At 33.8% G+C, this 23,839-nt stretch overlaps 1 protein-coding gene and 2 long non-coding RNA genes across 7 annotated transcripts in view; 1 reads left to right on the forward strand and 2 right to left on the reverse strand.

The window, feature by feature from the left end:
• The window catches only part of LOC121127167 (uncharacterized), a 114,000-nt gene extending 111,234 nt beyond the window's left edge, over window positions 1-2,766 (reverse strand). Inside the window, exons 1-4 of one of the 4 annotated variants that reach the window (XR_011782503.1) lie at window positions 2,426-2,765; window positions 912-963; window positions 560-853; window positions 269-499 (exon numbers count right to left, since the gene is read on the reverse strand). This is a non-coding gene — a long non-coding RNA (uncharacterized lncRNA). Of the gene's footprint in view, window positions 1-268; window positions 500-559; window positions 964-1,717 lie in introns of all 4 variants that reach the window. The other 3 variants (XR_011782501.1, XR_011782502.1, XR_005867598.2) reach the window with 3 other exon arrangements.
• A 942-nt stretch (window positions 2,767-3,708) lies between these two features.
• LOC121127009 (uncharacterized) lies at window positions 3,709-9,992 on the forward strand. The gene is made up of 3 exons (XM_071892168.1): window positions 3,709-3,946; window positions 8,551-8,561; window positions 8,621-9,992. The coding sequence occupies exons 1-3, from the start codon at window positions 3,709-3,711 to the stop codon at window positions 9,830-9,832; spliced, it is 1,461 nt and encodes a 486-aa protein (XP_071748269.1). The 3' UTR covers window positions 9,833-9,992.
• Window positions 9,993-18,954: 8,962 nt separating this feature from the next.
• On the reverse strand, window positions 18,955-23,491 carry LOC121127328 (uncharacterized). 2 transcript variants are annotated; one of them, XR_011782676.1, is made up of 4 exons: window positions 23,292-23,491; window positions 22,899-23,227; window positions 22,332-22,828; window positions 18,955-22,227 (listed from the first exon to the last, which is right to left on the reverse strand). It is a non-coding gene; the product is annotated as an uncharacterized lncRNA (long non-coding RNA). The 2 variants fall into 2 exon arrangements; XR_005867777.2 differs by having other exon boundaries at window positions 22,332-23,227.
• Between the last annotated feature and the right edge of the window lie 348 nt (window positions 23,492-23,839).

Raw genomic sequence — 23,839 nt, forward strand, 5'->3', positions numbered from 1 at the left:
TTCAGTAATCAGGGCTTCTAATTGAATATGTGGAAAAACTCTGATTTCAGAGTTTTCCACAGATCACCAATTAGTAATCACCAATGTTAATATTGCTAAGATGATGGCTGGGGAAGGGCCTCCTCCTCGAAGGTAAAAAACATTGTCAAAAATTATTATAATATAACTAAATTAGAATTTTTAAGAGGCTTTCTCACCATTCTGTTATAAATATTTTTCACATTTTATTGTTTCATATTTTAGATTTTTTGCTATTTAAAAAACTCACTTGTCTATCTTAAGTCCACACAAATGAAATCAGCTATGAGTCTAATAATCTTGCATACTTTGACTCATAAAAACCCAGATAATTCAGCTAATGTTGCAGAATTGAACACTTGTAAGGATTGAGTCGTCTTGAGGTGATGATCCTTTGTCTTCAAGAAGATGACCACGTAGTTCAATACTGAGCCGTAAAAAGACTATTCTAGGAGGAGCAATAAGAAAACAAATTCTTGGGCTAGGAATGGGACATTATTAAAAGAAGACTAATTAGTAATTGTCAATTGAGCAAACTTACAGCACTGCGTCGATATAGACGATGAGTTTCATTATCTCCTCAAGGAGTTCTTCATCTGCAGCCTAGACAATTGCTGCTATGAAAGCGAGGATATACAGTAATAAGGCGTAGCACCTAAAGAATCCCAAATGAGTTTTGATGACTAGGAAAAATGATTCGACTCTTCGTAGCATGAATTGGATAAAATGTTTACCAAATGAGTTCCAACAATATCTGGAGGAGCACAAGCTCTAATCGAGCAACCTGTTTGGTTTAACCATCATTTTTGATAAGAATTCCAGTTGGTAAACTTATCTGAATTTTGTACAATTATAAAGCTGTAATATTTGTCGAAGTTGTAATAATTTCTTACCATCACGTGATATTTTAGGCAACTTTTTCATTTTGAGATAATATTTGAAATCCTAAAAAAAATGTTCTTAATCAAAAAATGATTGATTGACGTGATGTATAAAACTCAAAATCTAAGTAGATATATGTTAAAGAGTTTTCTAAAGTAAAATTTAAAAAAAAAAAGTATCAAACTAATCATTTAAATGGATGAATTTGCCTTTAAAAATTAATTTCAACTTGAGATCGTATTTGTACAAATTTTATGTAGTAAATTTTATTCAAATATTAAATCCTCCATTGATCTTTGAATAATAATTTAATTATTTCATAACGATGATTATGTATTTATATGTTAGTTACCGTACAGTAAGAGATAAAAAACTTCATACGGACTGTATCAATTCATATTCCCAATTCTTGAGTTTACAAGGGTAAAATAATGCAATTTTAAGTAATTACATTTAATTGAGCCAGGAGTTAGTAAAGTTTCATGTGTTTACGAAAGGAAATGAATGGATTTTGAATTATAATAAGTTTTGTTTAAATAATATGATATTCACCATTAATAATGTAATTAATTCATTGGGATGAACAAGATTCTTATATTTGGTTTCGAAATGGAACTAATTGGAAAAATCAGTGAGACTGTTTAGATTTTCTATATCCCCATTCCTGAGCTTAAAGTATCAAAATAATGTAATTTTTAGTAACTAATTCCCCTGAAGTAATAATTAGGTCTGACGAGCTTTTTTCTCACGGAGTCGGTTTGGAACACAGTGAATATATATATTTATCTATGATTTAGAGTCACAAATTTTAAAATACCTGCATATTTGGAGCCGGTATCCCTCAATATTATAATTCCAACCTCAAGAAACTATTCGAATCATACTCTAGAAATTAAATTTAAATTTTCAGTCCCTAAAATAATAAAGCAGCATAAATAATTTTATTAAAAATATACACATCTAATAATCAATTATCCTTAATTTACAGTTTGTAATAATATTTTGTGATCTTGGCTCTGAATCCAAACATTTGAATTATGCGACCCTTTTAATCTATAATAAACCCTGACCCACAGGTTGTATAGGTGAAGTGCTGGGCCCCCGGACAAGTTGAATTTATCCGCCGCCACTTCCTGGGGCATCAATATACCCTTCTTATTTCCCAAAATACGCCCCATTTCACAGGTTGTACAGGTGAAGGGCTGGGCCCCAAGATAGTTTTAACTACACCACCTCCACGTTTATATACACAAAGGAACACTTCTTACATGCTATAATATACATTGATACTCAGGGAAGCGGCGGCGGATAAATTCAACTTTACTCGGAGCCCAGTACTTCAGCCATACAGCCTGTCGGCCGGGGTATATTATAGCATGTTAGAAGGGTACTATCCTAGCATGTTTCTTCATCATTCAAAAGTTTTATCTTCCGAATATAATATAAATTGCAGCGAAATTACACATATTATTTTCTTGCAATGAAATTACTCATAATCATATTGCTTCGCGATGATATTACTCACAACGTTTTTGTCTCACAATGATAATGTACACAACGATATTAACTCAACGTTTTTGTCCGCAATCTTTTTCGCTATCATTTTACAGTGAACCAATTTAAATTATATTTAGAATGAGATTAATAACTTGCATCATACCTCATGTTACTCTTATGTCACAATTCTATACATGATGTATGGAATTGTGACGTAAGAAAGGGAATACTAAATACATGGAATAATCCATTTTTTTCTCTCAATACAGTCTTTAGGAATAAGAAATTCCTTTTTTCTTTTGTCACTATTTACTCTTCACCAAGGAATATATAATTACGGATTATATGTACCTTGTTGTTCAATGTTAAGGGATTACTTCTCTCTTCTCTTGCATATTGTATATAGACTCATTGAAATAGTTGCATGTTATGCCTTAGGAGGTTGCGCGAGTTAAAAAGTCATGTAGTTGTAAATTATCAATTGCCAAAATAAACATTAGATTGAATTCAATACTTCCTCATTGCGAAAGTGTTATAAATTATAATTAATAATTTTTAAACTTAAGAAGTAAGTGATAAAGTGAGCCGTGTTCGATAACTTCCGACATGTTAACTTTTTGTGTTCTGGGGTGTAGGACTGGGTACCCAGAGCCTAAAAAATAGAAAAATAAGAGTGAAGCTTCATCTACAAGCACAAAATGCGCTCTCCATTTATTTCCCAAAGATGAAGATTTGAAGAAACTGTGGTTGAGAGCAATACCTCGAGAAGATTTTTTTCCCTCCAAGCATTCTACAGATTGCAGTCGCCATTTCTATGAAGCTTCCTTCCAACTGAAGAAAAATGACTCAAACGTGTCTAGATTTAAAAACAAATCAACTACTTCAATGAAAATATCTATCCTTAAACCTGAGGCAGTCCCTACTATTTTCCCCGAAGCACCCAGTTATCTATCCGTACTTCCCACTCCTAAAAGAAAGACTTCCTTAGCTCTGTCTATCAACAGGTACTTCATCAAATTCAGAACTCCCTTATTTTTTAAACAAGAGTTCTGATCCTATTTGTTTTGAATTTCTACTTTCAGATGTGTGAAAGAAAGAAAAAGTGTTGAAGCCACTAAATCTGCATTTATTGATTCTGATATAATTGCTCGTTTTGAAGCAATCCAGGAAAAAATTGATAGATCATGATTGGTTCATGGAATTCACGAGAACTTTATTCAAGATTATGCAACATTTTTTGCTATTTCAAGCGAAAATGTGATACCTAAAATTATTTATGGGCTCTAAATCACAAAAGATTTATTTTATACTATGTTTTCCGATGGTGCTCCAGCTCTGTTTAAAGAAGTCAATCATATTTGCTCATCTGCCTTCATTCAACGATTCTCTGATATAAACAACATTCTGGCCTATTTGAAGAATAGATATGTCCAATCTTCCATATCAAACATATCCATTGCAAAAGCTCTTTTGGAATCTACATTAGAAGAATCTAGTCATAATGACCATATTAACTTCATCATTGAACAACTTCACCTACATTTGAGTTGTATTAAAGATAAAAGGTATTCTTCTAGACTTCTTGAAATATCTACATTATGGCAAAACATCCCTCCTTATATAATAAATTCTTGAATCAGAATGGATTATTTTGCCTAGTGTGAGCCATTTAAAAAAAACTATCAAGTGCCTTTAATGTTGATGAAGGAATTTACTCTTTTACTCCCAAATACCTCTCTACTAGAATTGAATTTATTGGAAGAAAAAAGAATAAAATTCATACTACTTCATAAATTCAACTCCGACCCGATTGATCGTAGATTTGGATGGTACAAGCAGCTTGGGGGTAGAAATTACAATATCAGTTGTCGCCAGTTCTTAGAAACGGAGAAGAAAGTTCGACTGTCTCAACTACTAAGAACGGAAATAGTATCATTATGCTACTTGAAAGAAGTGTTGCCATCCAACAAAGTCGAAAGTCCTGAATTAAAAAAAGGATATCAATAAAATTTTAACAGTTATACCTTCGGATTGTTTTTTTGGGTCTATATTTTCCTTCTAGATACCAAAATTTGAATTACTTCTTGAGTGGTTTCGCAGCTCATTCTATAAGTAGAAAGTTACATACAGAATGAAGCAAAATTTTACTTTCAACAACCGGTAAAATTAAGTTTGATGTAGAAAAAGATGATATAGATGTTAGCGTATTTTTTAACTGCATAAATAGAGGTGGCCTCAAAAGACCAAGTGATATTATGTTTTTATTGTGTAGTCATGTCTATCAACTTTTTTACTACAGCTTTAATAGTGAAGAAATACTTAGTTCTCTAATGGCAAAGTGTCATCTTCTATCTATTTTTATATAAGCCGACGGAGAACTATTTTTTTCTTCAATGAATTTGACTTGGCTAAATACTTTTTGTTGTGTTGACAAAACAATTTATTGGTTCATTTTTTCCTAATATATGTTCTTTTTTTTTTTTTACTATGCTCAGTAAAAACTTTGTTTGTGATTCTAATAACAAGATTAATTGTAATAGAAAAAGAAATTCATATTCTAAACAATCAAATAAAAAGATAAAAAAATTAAAATCTGAATAATAAATATTTGAAAATACTAAATATGTTGTTTTTATTCAGAGATATGTTGGTACTATAAGATTGTTCTTCTAAATCTCAGAAGTATGTGAATATTATTACTGAAAAGTGAATACTGATAAATGGGAACATGAGCAAATACTTTTCCTTCCTTTAGTACGTACAAAAAACAAGGGGGGAAGAGAAAAAAGAGAGTATTCCATGTATTTTGTATTCCCTGCGTAAGAATGTTAATTCAAGAGCGACATCTCGTATGAAAGAATGGCAACCCATGTACACTGAATTTTTACAGGCCAGATGCCTCGATGCGCTACTTTCTTAGTAAAATTGTAATTTGTCCTAGGAAAGAATAGGATAGTAATCTCTAATTCTGATTCGTCTAAAATATGTATATCCTCTATTAACTTCTCTTGCACAGTTAACTGTAATCACGTTCTTTGACTAAGATTCATCTCATGTAATTTAGATTTAACTAGAAACATAAACTATTTATCAATACCATAGTTCATAATTATGATTTTAAAAAGTATATAAGTTATTTTAAAACAAAAATACATCACTCTAATAATCTATGAAGGGTATTTATTTTCTGAATTTTTTGATCGGGGCATGGAAATCTAGAACATGGAACGGTCACGCCTTTTTATTCATTCCGGCATGAGTCTGAATGTTGAAAAAAAAGCAACAAAATTCAATTAAGAGAAAGAGAAGGTGGTAAAATTTTAACAAATATTATTTATTATTTTAAATAAATTTAAGAATTATTGACAAATATCATAATATAACAACAAGACACAACATACATATATATTGTACATTATTGGGAAGTAAGTTTAACAATTTTTTTATTCTGTTTACAAGATTTTACATTGCAGTGCAACCTTTTCAAATTAATTTTATCATTAATTTTTTTACACAAATTCTTGGTCATAATATTGAAAACTTGGCAACAAAAGCTAAAAAATAAATCTTTAAAAATATGACCATTAGAACAATTTTGATTAATTATAATTAATTCGTAATCTATGATCTAACAACATATTTTTGTTAATACTTTTCTTAAATTGTTGCATTGAAAAAAAAATAGATTTTGCATTTTCACTTGAAATAATTAAGTTATATAAACAATAAATTTGTGACAATCGAAAATAAGTCATCGCTAGGAGTGACTAGTCCTCCTCTATCAATTTTATCTAGGAGCTTGCTTTTCGAACACTCCTCAATTGATTTGTCCAAACCAACTTGAGGAAAACTTTTTTGAGAATACAAGTTTGGCATCGCATAAATTACATTTTAACTTTAAGGATTGAGATTAGGCTATATAGCCTGAGACAAAGAATAAAATCGATTTTTCGTCATTCTCTAATTCAAAACTAAACTGTAGATTGTAAAGTCGACAAAATTTTATCAATACAAATCTGTTCTTCTCGGTTGAAATCTTGTTTTTTATCAGTCAGAATGAATAATTTTTATGTCATGTCAAGGCCATCAAATTTTACAAGGAAAGAAATCCTTATTTTTTTTCTGCCTCCAGTACTTGGTGCACGGATACAAAATAGTTTGCACCAGACAATTGACGGTACCAACTAAATCGAGCTTCGATAAAACCGCTTTGTACCTGCCCTGGAAGGAAGTATTCGAAGCCACAATCTTATAGAAGAAATGTTGCAAGTTTTGTAGTAGCATCTGTAGTTAGGTTCACTGCAGAGAAAGTTTCTTTAGTGAGGCCCATTTTGTGAGAGGTAGATTCACACTTCCATGAATTTAACCACGCATGGAAATTTTAAAGAAATTGAAAATTTTCGTGATTTAATGACAGAGGCTCCCTCGATGAGCCTCTCTTTCTCTGTCCTGCGGAAGGCGTTTTACAATTTAGAATATTCCAGTATTTTCTAATGATAGAGAAAAAATATGCAGTTATTTTCCTATTAAGATTTTGATTAGAATAATAATTTAGGGCCGCAATTGTGCTTTCATGGAAAATACTATCTGCTAAAATTACATTGGTTTTTTCAATAGACGTGGGATACAAAGATTTTGTCGTTAGCTTATAAGCAATTTTAATAGCCTTGTCCTTCTCCATTTAAAAATATCAATAATATGCTGGAAATTGGGTTTTGACAACGGAACATCGATAAAGTTAGGGCACGTTAAAAAAAAATTTCTTTTAAAAAATTATAAATATTTTTTAAGTTATTTGTACTATCCAAAAGGAGGAATAGTTCCTTGGTTTCGTAAGACAACTTTACTGTGTATACTTCATCAACCATTAGAATAGCCTTCTTTAGATTGGGTGACTAATAACTTGAGTCTTACGGACAAGTAGTCAACGGGCGAAGATGAAAAGCCAACATTCATGGTAAATGCAGATGACCATTTTCTTAAGTGACTTAGAGAAGGAAGAGTCAAACCATCTTGAGATAATTGACGATATAAAGCTGGGCTGGTGTTATGCCATAACAGAGAAGTAGCTAATAATACAGGAGAATATCGTTTCTGTTTCGGTGTAGAGTCTTATCAAAGCAAATTGCTCTCTTATGAAAATCAACTATTTCCGTTTGTGAGAGTCTATATCCGTTTGATATAGATTTTCAACGATACTCTCAACTTCATTGATTAAGTGATTAATCAGATCTTTCATTGGAGGAAAAGGAATCCTCTTCATAAGAGCAAGGATGTTCTGGAGATGGCTTAGCGAGGTGATCTTTCTATTCGTTGTGAGGTGATTCACGCAGCTCCGATCTAGGTTGACATTCTTGTGGTATATATTGAATGTCAAATCACTATTTATCATCACTGAGAATTCGATTTCCACAAAATCAGAACACAGTTCAGATAGACAATAAAACTGAATTGAATCCTCCGTCCTCCTCAAATGAACATTCGTCGGGAATTTTTCCTCTCCACACCTAAGACACAAATCACTAAAGTCAATAACAGAATCTTTAAGGAATAATGATCGTTGAGCTTCAACGATAGCTTCATTTTCCTTAGAAATCCTGGCTGATGTGGTTGCTCTCGATGTAGGCCGCTGACTTTTTGTCGGATACTAAATATTTACTAGGCGCTTCAAAGGGTTTCAAATAACGTTTTTAAAGCTTATTATCTTCAACTCCATAAGAAGATTGATGTTTCCTCTTGTGGTCTGCGCTCTCATATACAAAGTCATCCTCGTCAAGTCCCATTCCTGTCCCGTGTTCAGGATTCACCCAGTGGAAAAGAATGGAGCGATAACCTTGCTATGCCTGTTTTTCCATCATATCCGGAGGAGCACTCATTAGGCATGATCTCGAATATATAGAGAAATTAGTAATCCCATATCCACAAGTGCTACAGGATATTTTACTTACTGTGCTCAAAAGTAGATCGTAGAAGACATAGAAAAGCCCACAATATCAAGTAATTCGCACGTTTTAATTACAATGAAGAAAGCTGTATTAAGTAAATACAATTGCCTCAGAAGTCAGAAGACACATGAATCACTTCCTTTTCTTTTCTTTTTCAAGGCGTGAGCGTTCACTTTCTTCTAGGTTATGTGAATTATTTCCTTTGCAGACTCTTTAGATGTGAGAAGGAGGAGAAGGAGGAGAAGGAGGAGGAGTCGTACTTGGTGCAGTTGATGTAGTTGTTGTACTCCTTAAGATGTCTAAAAAAGCTCCACCTCGGAAAGCGTCTCCCCCCACGTCCTGGAAATGAGTTGATTGAATTTACTTTTGAAAGCAAGTTAGCGGAAATAAGAAAACGGCGAAGTGATGGTCCATCGCTGGGTACGACAGTGAAGAAAGGAAATGGAGGCCTTTTGTTTGGAAGAAGGAGGATCTTAATCAATGGGAAGGCAGTCCTGGAGAAGAAGGGGGATTGGGCTCTCATGGAATCTAGGAAAAGTGGGAGGAGATATTATTTTAATATTGAGACGTGCCATAACCAGTGGGCTGAGCCTGAGGAGTGGAGGACTCTCTCGAAAGGGAGTGTTTCCTCCTTGGCGCCGTCGGCCTCCGCCTCGACTCCCAAGTTTCAAATGACCATAAAAAAGGCTCCGAATAAGGTGATTTCTTCCGTGACTTGCTCTGCCACAACTTTATGTTCTCTGAGTGAGGAGGAGAAGAAGGATTACTCGCTTCTCTCCTACAGAAGGAGTCGCTCTCGATCTTCGTCTTCTTCCAGACAAAGCATTTCTTCGCGCCGCTCCTCTTCGCCTCCCGCGCATCCTCCGCCAGTGCATACTTTACCCAACTTCTATGATACACCAACATGGATATCTGATTACAATTTTCCTGCGACCCTTAGTCGTTGTAAATTTCCCAAGGAATCTGAGGTTATTACTGAGCTCACTACTAATCGCTATAAGAAACGCAATCTTCATCCACTTCCATCTTTTCACACCCCCGCCAGCATTCTTCCTCTCGCCCTTTCAACTTGCCTTAGTCCTCGTCAATTGCAAAAAGAATTGTTTCTATCAGAACTTCGGACATCTAGTAATCGATATCGTTTACTTACGGATAAGCTTGGGCTGCTTGTATACAGAATTCCTGATGACCTGTGGGAAAGGTACTTTACTCGTTTCTCTGTTGAACTTTTTCCAGGATTAAATTTAGAATGTCGTCCTCATGGAATTACAGAATCTGGACAGCCAGTATATATGAGGACAGGAAAAGTTGCTAACATTCGTCCTTTTCCAGAAGATATCGTCAGATGTCATGCAGTAGTACAAGCCTTTGAAGTCGATACCTGCGCCCTAGTCTACGCTAATAAAAATTATGTTATCCAAAGAGATGACGGACAATGGAACGTAGATTTAGATGAGTGCAAAAAGTTTTTAAAATTTAACGGATTTTGAAATCTGTTAACAATTTCCTCTATAAATAAATATGTATAACTTAATTATATTATAATATAGTTACTAATTTTTGGATCAATGTCTACTGCTAGCATTTTAGTGGTTAGTGGTTACGCACTAAAGTATCAGTAGTATTACACTAACCTGAAACTTAACGATATATTATTTGTCAACCGTCTTTATTTTTCTAATCGTCCTATTATTGCCTCCCTTTAACCCAAATATCTATTGGTAGGATAATTATGCTGTGACAACCCACTCCGATCGTGTGGTTGGTTGTTCAATAGTGAACCATATTAGTTCATAAATATTTAATATATATTGATTATTATAAATAAGGTTAATCTTGGTGATAATTTTTTTATATAATTTTACACGCCTCTATATTTACATAAATAAGAATTAGTATAACTTCTTATTTGTTAATATTATTAATTCATCTGAGTTTAATAAATGGATCTAATATATCTCTTATTACAACTCAAACTACTGTCACAAGTCTGAAACATGATTCATTTTCAACTATTAAGTCCTTGACAAGATAAAAATTCATGAATTGGATCATCATTTACCAAAAAAAATAATATTTTCAAATCCATTATGGACTTAAATTTTTAATTTAACCTATGTCGTCTCTCCAGGGCTTACAAAAGAGGTAAAAGTTATTATACTATAATTTATTCATCTTATTCACATGGAATAGCACACAATATTAAACTATTGAGGTAGCTAAGTATCTCAAATGTTAAATCAAATGCGCCTTCAAGAATTTCAAATTTAAAAGGACATCTTAGCAGATTACATATGAATATCTTCAAACTAGTAGAGAAGTATTTAAGATCAATACTGCGTATAAAAAGAGCAAAGCATCCATATTAAATCCTCTAAAACCATAACTTTAATCTATAGTACCATATGTCTCGCTCCCGTGTTTCCCTCGCACTCGCTCGATGCCTAGCCCTACTAATAAGTGAGGTTGATAATTTTGGTAAAGATACAAAAGCGTGCGGAGGAGAAGGGAAGAAATACTTATGGCATCATTAATTAAAATAATAAAGATCAAGAACGTTATCTATTCTCGCCTTTATTATTCAGTATTAATATAATATTAGAGACTGATAGTCGATAGAGAACTGAATAAAATGCCTAAAATAACCTCGCCTTCTGTCTGGATTTCTGAAAATGGAGGCCCAGGAATTTGGAAAAAACTTACCGGATGAGAAACAGATGGTTTGTTGATACAAATGTGCCTTTAGTACCCTCTCTAGAATTACACGCCACTCATTATCCTCATCTCATATCAAGAGCATGGATATTCATCTAAAAAATCAAGTTAATGATGAATACATCAAGTCAGACATTAACTTTGATCTCACAAAGATGCTAATTGCATGTAATATCATCTTCTCCATTGCTAATCATCTATGTTCAAAAAATTTATGGAGAAATACCCGGGTAAATTCTTCCCTTCTAGAGGAACCATCATTAAATTAATGGAAGATGTTGCTAGTGATGTCATTTATAGAAATACTCCCATTGTTAATTGTGAAGTTGAGATAATTTTCAGCATGTTTAGAGTCATCCACACCAAACTACCAAATGGAACACTGAATTTTGTACCGTCTAACAGTAAGTCTTCATTTTTTTTTTAAATCTAATCATAAAATATGAATCTATTTTAGGGAAAATTATGAAGAATAATTATTTAGATCTCATCGGTAGAGATATATCTATCATGTGAACAATTGTATAAAGCAACTTCCACATTAGGAAAAAAGGGTGATGATCTTTTTGATTAAACTCCACGCCTGGCTTGTGTTTAGCAACTTAAAGTTATGACATATTTATTTGAATTCATGTCAGAACAAGAAAATATTATTTGGATTATTCTGTATTTATAATTTATTGTTATTATTAGTTATATGATTCTAATTTTAATTTGGTATATTTAACATAAATGTAGGATGTTTTATTTTTTATTATGTAGATTATATTTAATTTAAGCCTTCTTTTTAAATTTTGAACTTCAAATATATTTCGAAATACTCTACGTTGTCGTTTCATTAGTTATTATTCTGAGAATATTGTAATGTATTTCGTATTTCCTTCCCCCTTGTTCTTCTTCTTATCGTCTTGTATTTTTTTTTATATAAATATATGTATTAAAGTACTGTCTTTTAAATATAAATACTTTTAAGTATAAATAGTCGTATATTTTGTATATTAATTAGAGTAGGTTTTTGTATTATAGAAAATACTGATGATCTTATAAAAAAGGGTTTTACTCCTCCACGCATTCCTTCATCTCATTTGTCTCGCGGTCATCCTGGATTTCTTGGTATAAAGAGTTTCCTTCTCCTCACGCTCGTCGCCGATCACGTGACCTCCCTGCTGTGGGATCGTCGGCGAAGCTAGCCCTTCTGGAGTTGGGTAGCCCTTTTTCGTTGACAGGGAGAACGCTCGTTCGTCTGTGGAAGGCGGAGCAATATGGACTGTGCCTCAGTTTGGGCCTCGTGGAGGAAGGAAGAGAACCTTGGTCACTTACAAGAAGTGAAGTGTGTGTCCGTGTCGGGGACCACATCATTAAAAGTGGATTTAATCCTATGATGTTTTGGTTCTCTGTTGTTCCTACTCTCCCGTTCACATCATTGGATAATGAATGTGAAATGGTCTCTCCACTGGATCATCCAGAGTTGGATGAGGGTACATCGAGCAAGATCGATATGTCTCCCAGGGAAGAGCAGGGTGATTGGTATGTCTCCCGGGGACGAGCAGGGTGCTCGTGTCCCTAAAACCTCTAAGGGTGATCGATATGTCTCGCAGGGTGCTCGTGTCCCTTTAACCTCAATAAGTGTGAAGATTATGTCTCCCAGGGACGAGCAGGGTGCTCGTGTCTCTAAAACCTCTATGAGGAGTAGTGTTCTCCTTTCTCCGGTGCGCGTGCTGAGAGCACGGCAGGTCTATGGAGAAACATTTTATATACAAGAACGAATGGTTTGCCCGCGCCTGGACATGGATGGAGTGGATCAATAAGCTGCTATTCATGGAGTGGAACCTGTGTAAGCACCGTCATGGATTTGGTGCTTGGGGGGTGGTGTAATGTATTTCGTATTTCTTTCCCCCTTGTTCTTCTTATCGTTTTGTATTTTCTTTTATATAAATATATGTATTAAAATACTGTCTTTTACGTAGTGTAAATAGTCGTGTATTTTGTATATTAATTGGAATAGGGTTTTGTATTATAAAGAATACAGATGTTCCTTTAAATAAGTGTTATATTATTCCTCCACGTGATTCATTCATCTCATTTGTCTCTCGGTCATTCTGGATCTCTCCACCTATAAATAAGTTTGTGTCTCTCCCTCGTCAAGACATAGCAAATATGGTTCATAATAAATTACAATTTCATGGCGTGTGACGTTTTCAAATCTACTGTAACGGATAAAAAACGTCTAAGCCAATTATATGTAGTATATATTCATTAAACAATTTGCTAATAAATACTTTCGTTATACCTTCATAAATCATAATAAAGTAGGCAGCTGATAATCACATCAGTATATTAAACAATGATACCACAAGTCCCCCCCCCTTCTCATTGCACGCGCTTTTCTCTACAGAATTATCAACTTTACTTATCACTAAGGAACCTAATTATTCTTCAAACGTAGGAAAGGAGGATTATACTTTCTTTAAATGGCATCATTAATGCCTTGAAGTTCGCCTCCCAGTTTCATATATCGACTAGGTTGATTAGTTTTTCACAATATTGACTGTAGACGAATATACAACAATATCATACACGCGTTTGGTTACTGTTTAGTTCTGAAAACGATATAAGATTTTATCCTACTTAAATCTAAACATATTGTAGATTTTGAGGCAACATATTAGAAAGTGTTTCTGCTAATCAGTATTCCGACTAACAGGAAGCAGAGTTCATATTAGGAAAAACTATGTTTGCAGTTATCAGTAAATGTAAAGCATTTATTGCTCAACAGCTCACAGAAGATAGAGCGATCGACTAAATAAATCTGAGGAGTATCTTAATATTGGCTACCGCTAAATACACTTTCTTAACCATAAGAATTTCCCAACTATAAGACTCATCGTAGAATTACGCCACCTAAAGGAGTCTTAGACAAATTATTCATCGATATAAGAAGCTCAAGAAAGAAACTACAGACTGAGTTGTCTCTTTTGTTTTTTAAGTACATTAAGTTTTAAAAAATTATGACTTTTTTTTATATAATTTTGTATTTTAGTTCTTTTAACATGGGTCATAAAAAAGGAAAATTAATTTTGAACTAAAACGAGAAAAAAAAAATCGACATTCTTTATTTGGTTTATAGAACATACAAATATAAATAAACCGGAGCAATGGCGTAATAAGTACATAAATAAACATTTTAGTTTATACTGAATGCTCCGAGGTAGAATTTCAAGTAATATCTAAAAAAATAAATCTTTAAAAAAATAACAGTAAATATGCAAATCAACAATTATAATAAATATTTGTTAAAATTTCTTAACACTCTATGATATGATTATATGAAGTTGGGAAGGTACTGGATTGATTCTCCTGCGAATTTCTATGACTTACCTCCTGATTTAGGAATTTTCATTGTGAGAGAGACATAGCGGGCTGAAGCTGCCAAGAGAATACCTCTCAACTAATCTTCCCGAATATGCTGATAGTTAATCGGCTAGCCATGAGGGCTTGACAATTAAGAATTTCAAAGTCCAGACCCCTTTTTACCTCAGAAGTTCCACCCTTCTTCTTTGAAATTCAAAAAAGAACAAGAACTTTAACATATTTTTTCCCCCCATTCGTCAGCCCTTTTAGATTTATGGATACAAAATATTTGAGGATATAGATGGCAGGTCAGACCAAAAACGCATGAATTTATTATGAGTATGTTATTATATAGTTTTCCACAGTCAATACAAGGCATAGTATACATTCAATACAATGTGTGAAGATTTGTAACTAGACAGTAAACTTTTTATCATCATTTATTCCCCTCAGAGAAGACCTTATTTTTCTTTTTCAACCTATAGGGAGACCCAAACGTTTACTATGCAGCTCCCAGAGTCCATTCACAGCTACATCAAAGTTTAGGGGCCATCTTAACGTGCTATATGTATGGCATTAAATAATATTTTGAAGAATTAATAAGTAGATACTTAATTCTACCATCGACAATTCTTCTAAATTTAAATTATGAGCTGTTAAAATATCTCGTGTGATTGTGTGTTCTTCTAAAATTGAGTGGTCCTTTAAATTTCTAAGAAAATAACTTTTAATTTATATTTTGTTGAATCATATCAATGGCTTGTGTCATTTCTAAATGTAGAGACGAGTATCTAAATTATTTTCTGAGCTGACCCCCCAAACTAGAAAGATTAAAGATATAATTTTGTTGGCTAGATTAGTCCCCATCATAAGCCAGATGTACAGTTCTCGGTTCGTTACACTTCTTCTACTTTCTACTGCTGGATTACTTCATTTCTTTATAAGTTTTCTGAACACCATTTGTTTGAGCTTATCAACCATAGCTAATCCTTCAGTGATAAAAAAGTAATATGTATTAACTGTAATATTGGAAAACCTAATTATCATACCCAAGTCTTTAAGTGAAGAAACTAGTCTCAGACATACTAGTTGCGAACCATTCAAAGCTACTAGTCCCGTTGTTGTGACCATTTAAGCAATTTTTTTGCCACTGAATGAGTTGTGTAATATAATTCTTGATAATTTTGGCTAAAATAGAATCATATTTTAGGGTTAAATTTAAAAAAAATTGAATACTTACTGTTAGATAGTACAAAATTCAGTGTTCCATTTCGAAATTAGTAAATATTTTATGCTTTTTACTGATAACTTGATCGTCATTTGGGGTAGATGACTCAAATAATTTTTTTATGTATTTCTATAAATAACATCAGTACCAACATCCTCCATTAATTTAATGATGGTTCCTCGGGAAGTGAAAGGCTTACCCGTGTATTTCTCCATAAATTTTTTGAACATAGATGATTAGCAATGTATACGGATATATTACATGCAATAAGCATCTTTGTGAGACCAGAGTTAAAGTCTGACTTGATGTATTCATCATTAATTTGATATGAGATGAGGATAATGAGTGGCGTATAATTCTAGACAGGGAACTACAGGCACATTTATATCGACAAACCATCTGTTTCTCATCCGGTAAGTATTTTCCAAATTCTTGGGCCTCCATTTTCAGAAATCCGGACAGATGGCGACGTTATTTTAGACATTCAGTTCTCTATTGCCTATCACCATCTAATATTTCATTAATATTGAAATAAAGGCGGGAATGAAAACGTTCTTGATTGATAGAAGAAGATGTATAGTACTTAATCAATGATGCCATAAGTATTTCTTCTCTTCTCCTCGCACGCTTTTCTATTCTTACCAAAATTATCACCCTTAGTAATAACTATTACTTTCTTTGTGGACTCCCATCTTTATTGTGTTTCGTAATTCCAATCATACCCACTGAGTGTTGTGTTCTAGGGTGTACAACGGGCTATGGCAAAAAGCCACAACAGTCTGGTGTTACGATCCATCTGTGGCCAAACAAAGAGAGAATCTCTGGACTTGATACCGCCTGGGTGAGAATCATCCCAAGAGAAACAGAGATCTGAAGAAGACAGATTAGGCACCATCCAAAAGTACAAAGCTGTGTTCGCTGTATTTCAACGACTCTAATTTTATCTGTGAGTCTAAAAGAAGTCAGACCCTTGGCAAGGCTGTAAAGAAGAGGTAAGACAGCTGCTCACTTTTGATGCGTATAACTGTACATCTTTTACAGGTATCTCAAACCAGATGTAGTACTATCCCTATAGCTAAACTGCTTAATCAAGGCCAACTCAAGCTGCGACCACGTCACGTAGGGTTCAACAGTTCAATGAAATGAGTTCTGTGGAAGAACTTGTTGACAAATTGGCCATGGTGACACTCCCATCAAACTTCATCCTCATCACAAAGCCAAGTGTTGCCCTTTTGAAACTTTCCCATGCTGATAAATTGGGCCCCAAGTAGTAGCCAGCATCCAGTTTGAGACACATATGTCATTCAAAATGTACCACTCTGGTGTGTTGATTGACAAAAAAGGCAGTGTCACACATCACCTCAGAAGGCACGGTCAACACTATGATTCAAGCCATCAATTTGGCTTCCTTTCTGGGAGCAAAAGAAAAATTGAATCAAACAGAGACCTAGCAAGACACTTTCAACAAGTTAGTGAAGTTTTTCAACTCCTCAGAGATTGAACCTAGACAAGCTTTTAAGCTCTCTTTCATTCGTGAGCAAATTGCTCTCCTCTTCACCAGACCAACAGCAAGATAATATTCACCTTGTCTTCTTTCAACCGCACTCATGCGGAAGAATGTGAGCTCAGGACTATGTGGAATACCCTAAACGTCAAGACAGCTGGAGTTGGCTACGAAAAGAGAGATGAGCTTCGGGAACCAATCTCTGAGAAGAACAAAATTGGCCTCTCTTTCTTGAGAGATTTTGTCGACTTTCTCATCGAGTGGCAAAACAGTAAAGTACCTGGCCTCAGAAACCTTCCTAGAAACAAAGCAGCCGTGATTTGCTGCAGTAGATCTGGCAGAGTATCTTCTCCTAGATGAAGACTTCTCCTCTTTATTCCTCGGCATATTCCAGTCTGATCCCATCGAAAGAAGGTTTGGCTGGTACAGACAACTAGGTGGATGGATCTACTACATCAGAGTAGAGAAAATATTCGTATTCTGAGTTTTGTCACATTCTCAGGTAAATAAGATATTTGTATTACTTATTTTTACAATATAATAATATCATAACAATATTTGATTTTTTTAAATTTTCAGGTTTGACTACTTCAGAAATTAAAGGTCTGCTGGATGAAGACTTGGTCAAAGCTGAGCTCATTTTGACTAATGGGCAACCAGATGACCTCCAGGATCTAGCTTCCAAGGGATTGAGTAATGTTCTCTACTTAGTTGCTGGGTATATTGGTTTTTCTTGAAGAAGAAGATCACCTGTACATCATCCTAAGAGTTAATGGTCATCAGAGACACACCTCCGGACTCAATACCATTCGATATTCCAACCAATCAACATGTAGACCTGAAATTGTTCATCGACATAATGAGCAAAGGGGGGTCGTCGACTCCATCCGACCTTCTCTTGTCTTTATGCTTTATGTTCTCTTACATCATATCTACTCCTGAAGAGAAATACAGTTTACTTGGCACAACAAATCCTAGAGCTTCATTTGTTGCCACATTCATTGACAGGAGGCAGGACAGTTTAAACTTTGACATTATCGCCGTTGTGGGAGTGAAGAGCGATGAAGGACACTCCTGATCAGCTTTTCTTCAAAGAATTTCATTAACTTTTTTTTTGTTATTTAATGTCACGGGTAAAAATTTAATTGCTAAACTGAATGATGACATCCGATTTTTAACAAAAAAGAGAATGGCAGCTAATAATTCAGAAGCTAATAGAGAAATAGATAAATTTCAATCAAAATCTTCTTATTTGGACCAACTTTATACTTTTTGATAGTGCCTTTTCTTTTTTATAGGGTTTTAATGTTTAATTTGATTAAAGTACTACTAAAATAGCACTACTATTAGAAATATATAGCCTCATTTTTATTATTTTGATGATTTTCCCTGGCAAAACACTTTTAAAAACTCTATATTTTGTAGCAAAACACTTGAAGATAGACATTCCATATAGAATAAACAAATTCTAAATAAACAAAGCCCCATATTGGAAATACGTGAGCACAGTGTCCCGTCCTGGTTACAGGAGTCCTTGTTTGTACTTAGAGAGTAGGAACAAGGATCTGGATTTTATTGGTTAATTATTGTTATATTTTTATTTTAATGTTACTGATTGCCGTGGGGGCAAAGAAGAGGAAATGGGAGAGAAATAGGGATGTTACATCATTACGAGTCACTCATTAGTTAAAATCAATTATGAATCATAGCTAGGCCTTTTAAATTATTTATATTTGAGTTTTATGTCGTCCCTAAAAATTTGTGAAGATTGATTGTCGTGGAAAAAAAAAGAAAAGAAGAATGTTAACCATATGTTTGTATACTTACGCATATATTATTGTGTTTTTTTATAAAATTTAGTTTCAATTCAATCACGTGTAAAGTGGTATTTATTAATAAAGTTGTTAACTAAAAAAAAAAAATATATATATATAATCAGGAGGTTTATCGGGAAGTTTAGTGGGCATATTAAAACAATATTATGATCTTGTTCTACAAGTTGTTCATAAATCAGGATTACGAGTAATTGTTACACTTGTCGAAGACTACAGTGCAAACTGTAAATTTGCATTCGAAGAATTACTTTCTGCTTAGCCATTGAGCTATGACATTTACTCTTCTGAAGGAGAATCTTGGAAAAAATTCCCTATTTTTGATTGAACCCATAATTTTAAGAACTTATATAATAATTTCGTCAATAGAAGAATTTTGGAATGTCCTAAATTCCGTGGAATTTATATTGGATCTCCAAAGTTTGAATATCTTGAGTTTCTTTACAGCATTGGAGTCGGAAAGCCAAATAAGTATGCTCACAACTTGATTGATAAAGTGATCCGTCCAAGTGCAATCGAAAAAACTAATGTCAAGTTAGCACTATTGATGCCATGGAGATATACTCTAAAATCCATCCCCATTTTATTGAAACAATTCCTTTTCTAAAGCTGATTCGTAATGATTGGAACATATTGAATATGAGATCAACCTTCACTGCCTGTTGAGAGTGAGATCACCCTTCACTGGCTGTAGAGAGATAAAAAATAACGTTCTCTCCATATACATAAAGTACTCCTTGATTAATAATATACAACGCTTCCCTTAGGATGATCTCTATTCTAGGGGCTCACACACTACCATTGCGTCATTGCATAATATGATCTTCTTCCGCAGGAAGTATTAGTATTTAGAATATTAAGGGAAAGATCAAATTTAAGTTTATTTCTCCCATAGACGTAGATTGCCATGACATATTTGTTTTTATCTAAATGGTTTTAAGTTCCTATGTAAGGAATGAACGTCTTCAGCCTCATTTAAAAATTATTATAGTTTGTATTTAATTTACTCATATGTTATTTACGATTTGTTATATCCACCTTCTATATAAATATTTGTTACCTAACTTTTATGTTCTGACAATTAATAATATTTGAATCATACATTAAATTATAACTAACATTAAATAATTTCATCGATAATATTATTTTGATTGAATAGTACCAAGTAAGAGCTATATTTTGGTCAAGCAAAGATTCTTTGTGTAGTCAATTTTCAGATAAGTTGTAATGTAAAAAAAAATTATAATTGAGATATCTTATAAGTATTTTTGAAACTAACATTTGACCATCAACTATGTTTTATCATAAAAAATCTATGATTTTATGAATGAAGGTTTGTTTATACACCCTCAATCAATTTATCCTAGGATAATCCATAAAATTGGAGACAATTATATCTACTGGAGATAGCAGAGTTCTGTATTTTGTTGCTAAATATACAAGCGTCCAGTATACATCTTGCAGAAGATGTCCAGTCTTGAAAGATACTCATCCAGAGAATATAATCGGGTTTGAGTTTGAAATCAGAACAATAGAAAATTGAATTGAAAAGATTAATCTCACATGGCTGTATGCCTCCCCGTTATCTGATTTTATATTTTATCAGGAGGAATAAATTATGGTCACATTGTGTCATGGAAGTTACAAGACGGCCTCTTCAACAAAATCAGACAAGTGCTTTTCAATATTATGAGCAAGAATGTTATTGGCAAATTGAATGATTCAGATTATGAATAATTGTTCATATGATGTTCAGAGTAGAAAGAGTCTATCAGACAAACAAGCTATGAAATCTAGAAAAATATAAAAGCTCCAATCGTCATCAAAATTATATCTTGATTAAATATATATTAATCCTGAAGTATTTTTTGGTCATTTCTTCAACGGAATAATCGTATACTGCCATAAGAACTTATGAGTTCCATAAAAAGACGAATAATACTGAAATACCAAGTGAGGAACAGAAAAAGATTTTATCCTCCATTCACTGCTCCTTCATTGAAATACTGAACTCATTTCATGAACAGTCAACTCTGCTTCGTTTCTTCCTCTAAGAAAAATATTTCATTTTTAGGAATCCTTCAGATTCCTTTGTACATAACATAGGAATAACTTATCTCATTCATAATTCAACTTATAAGGTGGACTTTGTTATGTATAATCTATATAACCTTGGCCCTTGATTTCTTTATTACTTGTGAGCCTCTTTTATCATTGGAACAAGTGGAAGATAATTACCGAGTCTTAAGATAATGTGCCTCTCTTTTCTCGATAGTTTTGTCTGCATTGCCAATGCATATTCTATTCTTCTAAGAAGTATATTTATTTATGTATAAGAATGTATAATTTCATTTTGTACATGTATTTTGCTACTAATACAGTGTTTAATTGGATCTTGCTTCTCCATATTCATGGAACCTACTTTGAACTTTGGGAGATATGTTGAAACTATCAGCATCTCTATGCGTTCAATGTAGGCTCCAAATCTTTTATCTATACCATAGAAGAGTGTATCAATTAATGGTTAGCATTTAGGGGTCATTTCTCTCTCCTCGAGGAGATACATTTGATGGTATGAAATGGTGGGAAGCAGATAACTCAAAAAACAGCTTGATCACCCTGAAGGAAGTCTGGCACTTTAGCTACATGCCACATCACACTTGCCTATTGATCTATGAAGTTGTTATGATTCTCAGAGTGTTTAGGCAAATTGGCAGCCGTATGATTAGATCCAAAAGCTGACCTATTATTATCTCTGAGCTCATGGACTCTCTTAACCACGTCGTATGTGTATTTCCAGTGCACATTAGAGGCAGTAACAAGGAATTTGCTGCATTTTTCTTTCAATATATCTACCAACAAGCATGATTTGTTAAACTTATTCCATAACTTGCTAAGAATGTCGAAAACTTTATAGTATGATCAAGTATATTCCCCTATCCTTGTCTTCCGTACATGTTTGCTGTATGTAGCTGCGGTTAAATGTAAAGTATGGGAAGTACATCTCGAACAGAAATATGTTCAATAATTTGAATGTTATTACTTTTGATTCAGATTTGCATTGAAAAAAAAATGATTAATGATCATTCATGGAGAAAACTTCACTAAATTAAAATACATGGCAAGGTCCAGCAGCTCTTTATCTACCGACACTATGATATCCCCGAGATTAACATTGATACTTTCACCCTCTTATTCATGCTCTGGTTGAAGACTGAGTGGGTCATTCTCTTCAACAGATTTCTCCTTGATGGCCTTCAAAATGAAAAAAATAATTAAAGGATGAATTCGGAGAGCATGGAGAATGCATTATCACTTTTTTAAAATTTATGTATGTGTATCAACTATTAGATAACTACCTAGGACTGCCTGCCGTTGACATCGAAGGCCTTGACAAAATTCTCGGTATTATCCTTCAACCTATCCTACCGACTTCTATTGGATTCGCAGTCTTGAGAATACATTTTAGAACTTTGGCAACGTTATTGAAAGTATAACTTCCCTCCCTCCTTCTACAAGCGATGTTAAAGTTTTGCCGTTCCAGCTTTACGAGGTAGTATAGGGTGTAAAACCCATGAAAGATTAGCAATCATTGGAACCAGATATCTGCAGTAGTAGATACATAATCCTACCGCTTCTATTTCAGTGCAAATCTTGGTCTTTATAGCTTTAAACTCGGTTTACATTTTTCCAGGATCTTGTAGCGAGATGGAACTTCCTTTCCAATTGGATAGTTTTGGTTAGATCGACGAAACTAGGATCTTCGACAACTTGGAAGGCCTTCCCAATTTCTACTACAAACCTAATAATGGCATTATCTAGACTCTTTTGTGTCACCCAATGAGTCTTGCTTGGTCTGGACATAAAAGACAGAACAGAAGGTTTGGTTTCCTGGTCCACATAACTTATATTCTTTCTTTTCTTACTACTAAGAATAAGGAGGTTCTCCAAGGCTTCCTTACTAGAAGAATGGTGCCTGCTAATATGTCGCCTTAGATTACCCCTGGAAGAGGAAGAGGTGTGAGTATTAACCAATTCAGCTTTGCCCTTACAGAGGAGCTATTGAAACAGAGCGTTTGCCGTAATATTGGCTGACTAGAAAAGAAAATAGTCCTCAAAATAAGGCAACAGATTTGGAATATTATACTCAGCTTTATCTAAAGTTCTTGAGTTGGGACCAAACTCGGTCAATAAATCTTGACTGTTCAAATTGCTTGACCCAGGGGTGTCCTCATTATTATCCTGAATTATGGTGCTATTTTTGGGTGAGAATAAGGTTAAAAATAAAATAAAAGTTTGTTAAGTGTCCATGTAGGTACCATGTAAGATTAAACTGTAGAGTGCATATCATATTACGAGTGTGCAAGATATATTCCAGTACTATTAGTGAAATAATGCCTTACACAAACAATTTTAACTGTTTCCGCAAATATTTCATGAACTTTTTCTTTTCTTCGATTCTTCATAAATATTGAGATTTATTCATTTTTTTATTTTTTTTAGTACAAACCTGTTTCTAAATAAGCACCTACATTTAGTATCTTTATTCTTTTTGGTAGTCATTAATGCAAGGCAACAGGAAAAGATTATCTGTGGGAATGAAATAATGAAATGTAGACTTACAATCATTCATAATCCAAATTAGAGAATGGGGTGTACTTTAGGATTTCGTAGTGAAGCATATGAAGCTAAGTCTCACCCTCTCAAGAGGATCACTTCCCATAGTGTACTACAGCGTGGAACAGAGAAGACTCTCTGATTTCACACAAATCTATTGGGAAAAGGAAATAGAAGGCTTATTCAGTGTTAACTCTTTAGCCTTATTGTTATTAATTTTATCATTCAATCCGAGACCAAATGTACTCAA

The sequence above is a fragment of the Lepeophtheirus salmonis genome, chromosome 12 (assembly GCF_016086655.4).
Source record: "Lepeophtheirus salmonis chromosome 12, UVic_Lsal_1.4, whole genome shotgun sequence".
NCBI lineage: Eukaryota > Metazoa > Arthropoda > Copepoda > Siphonostomatoida > Caligidae > Lepeophtheirus > Lepeophtheirus salmonis.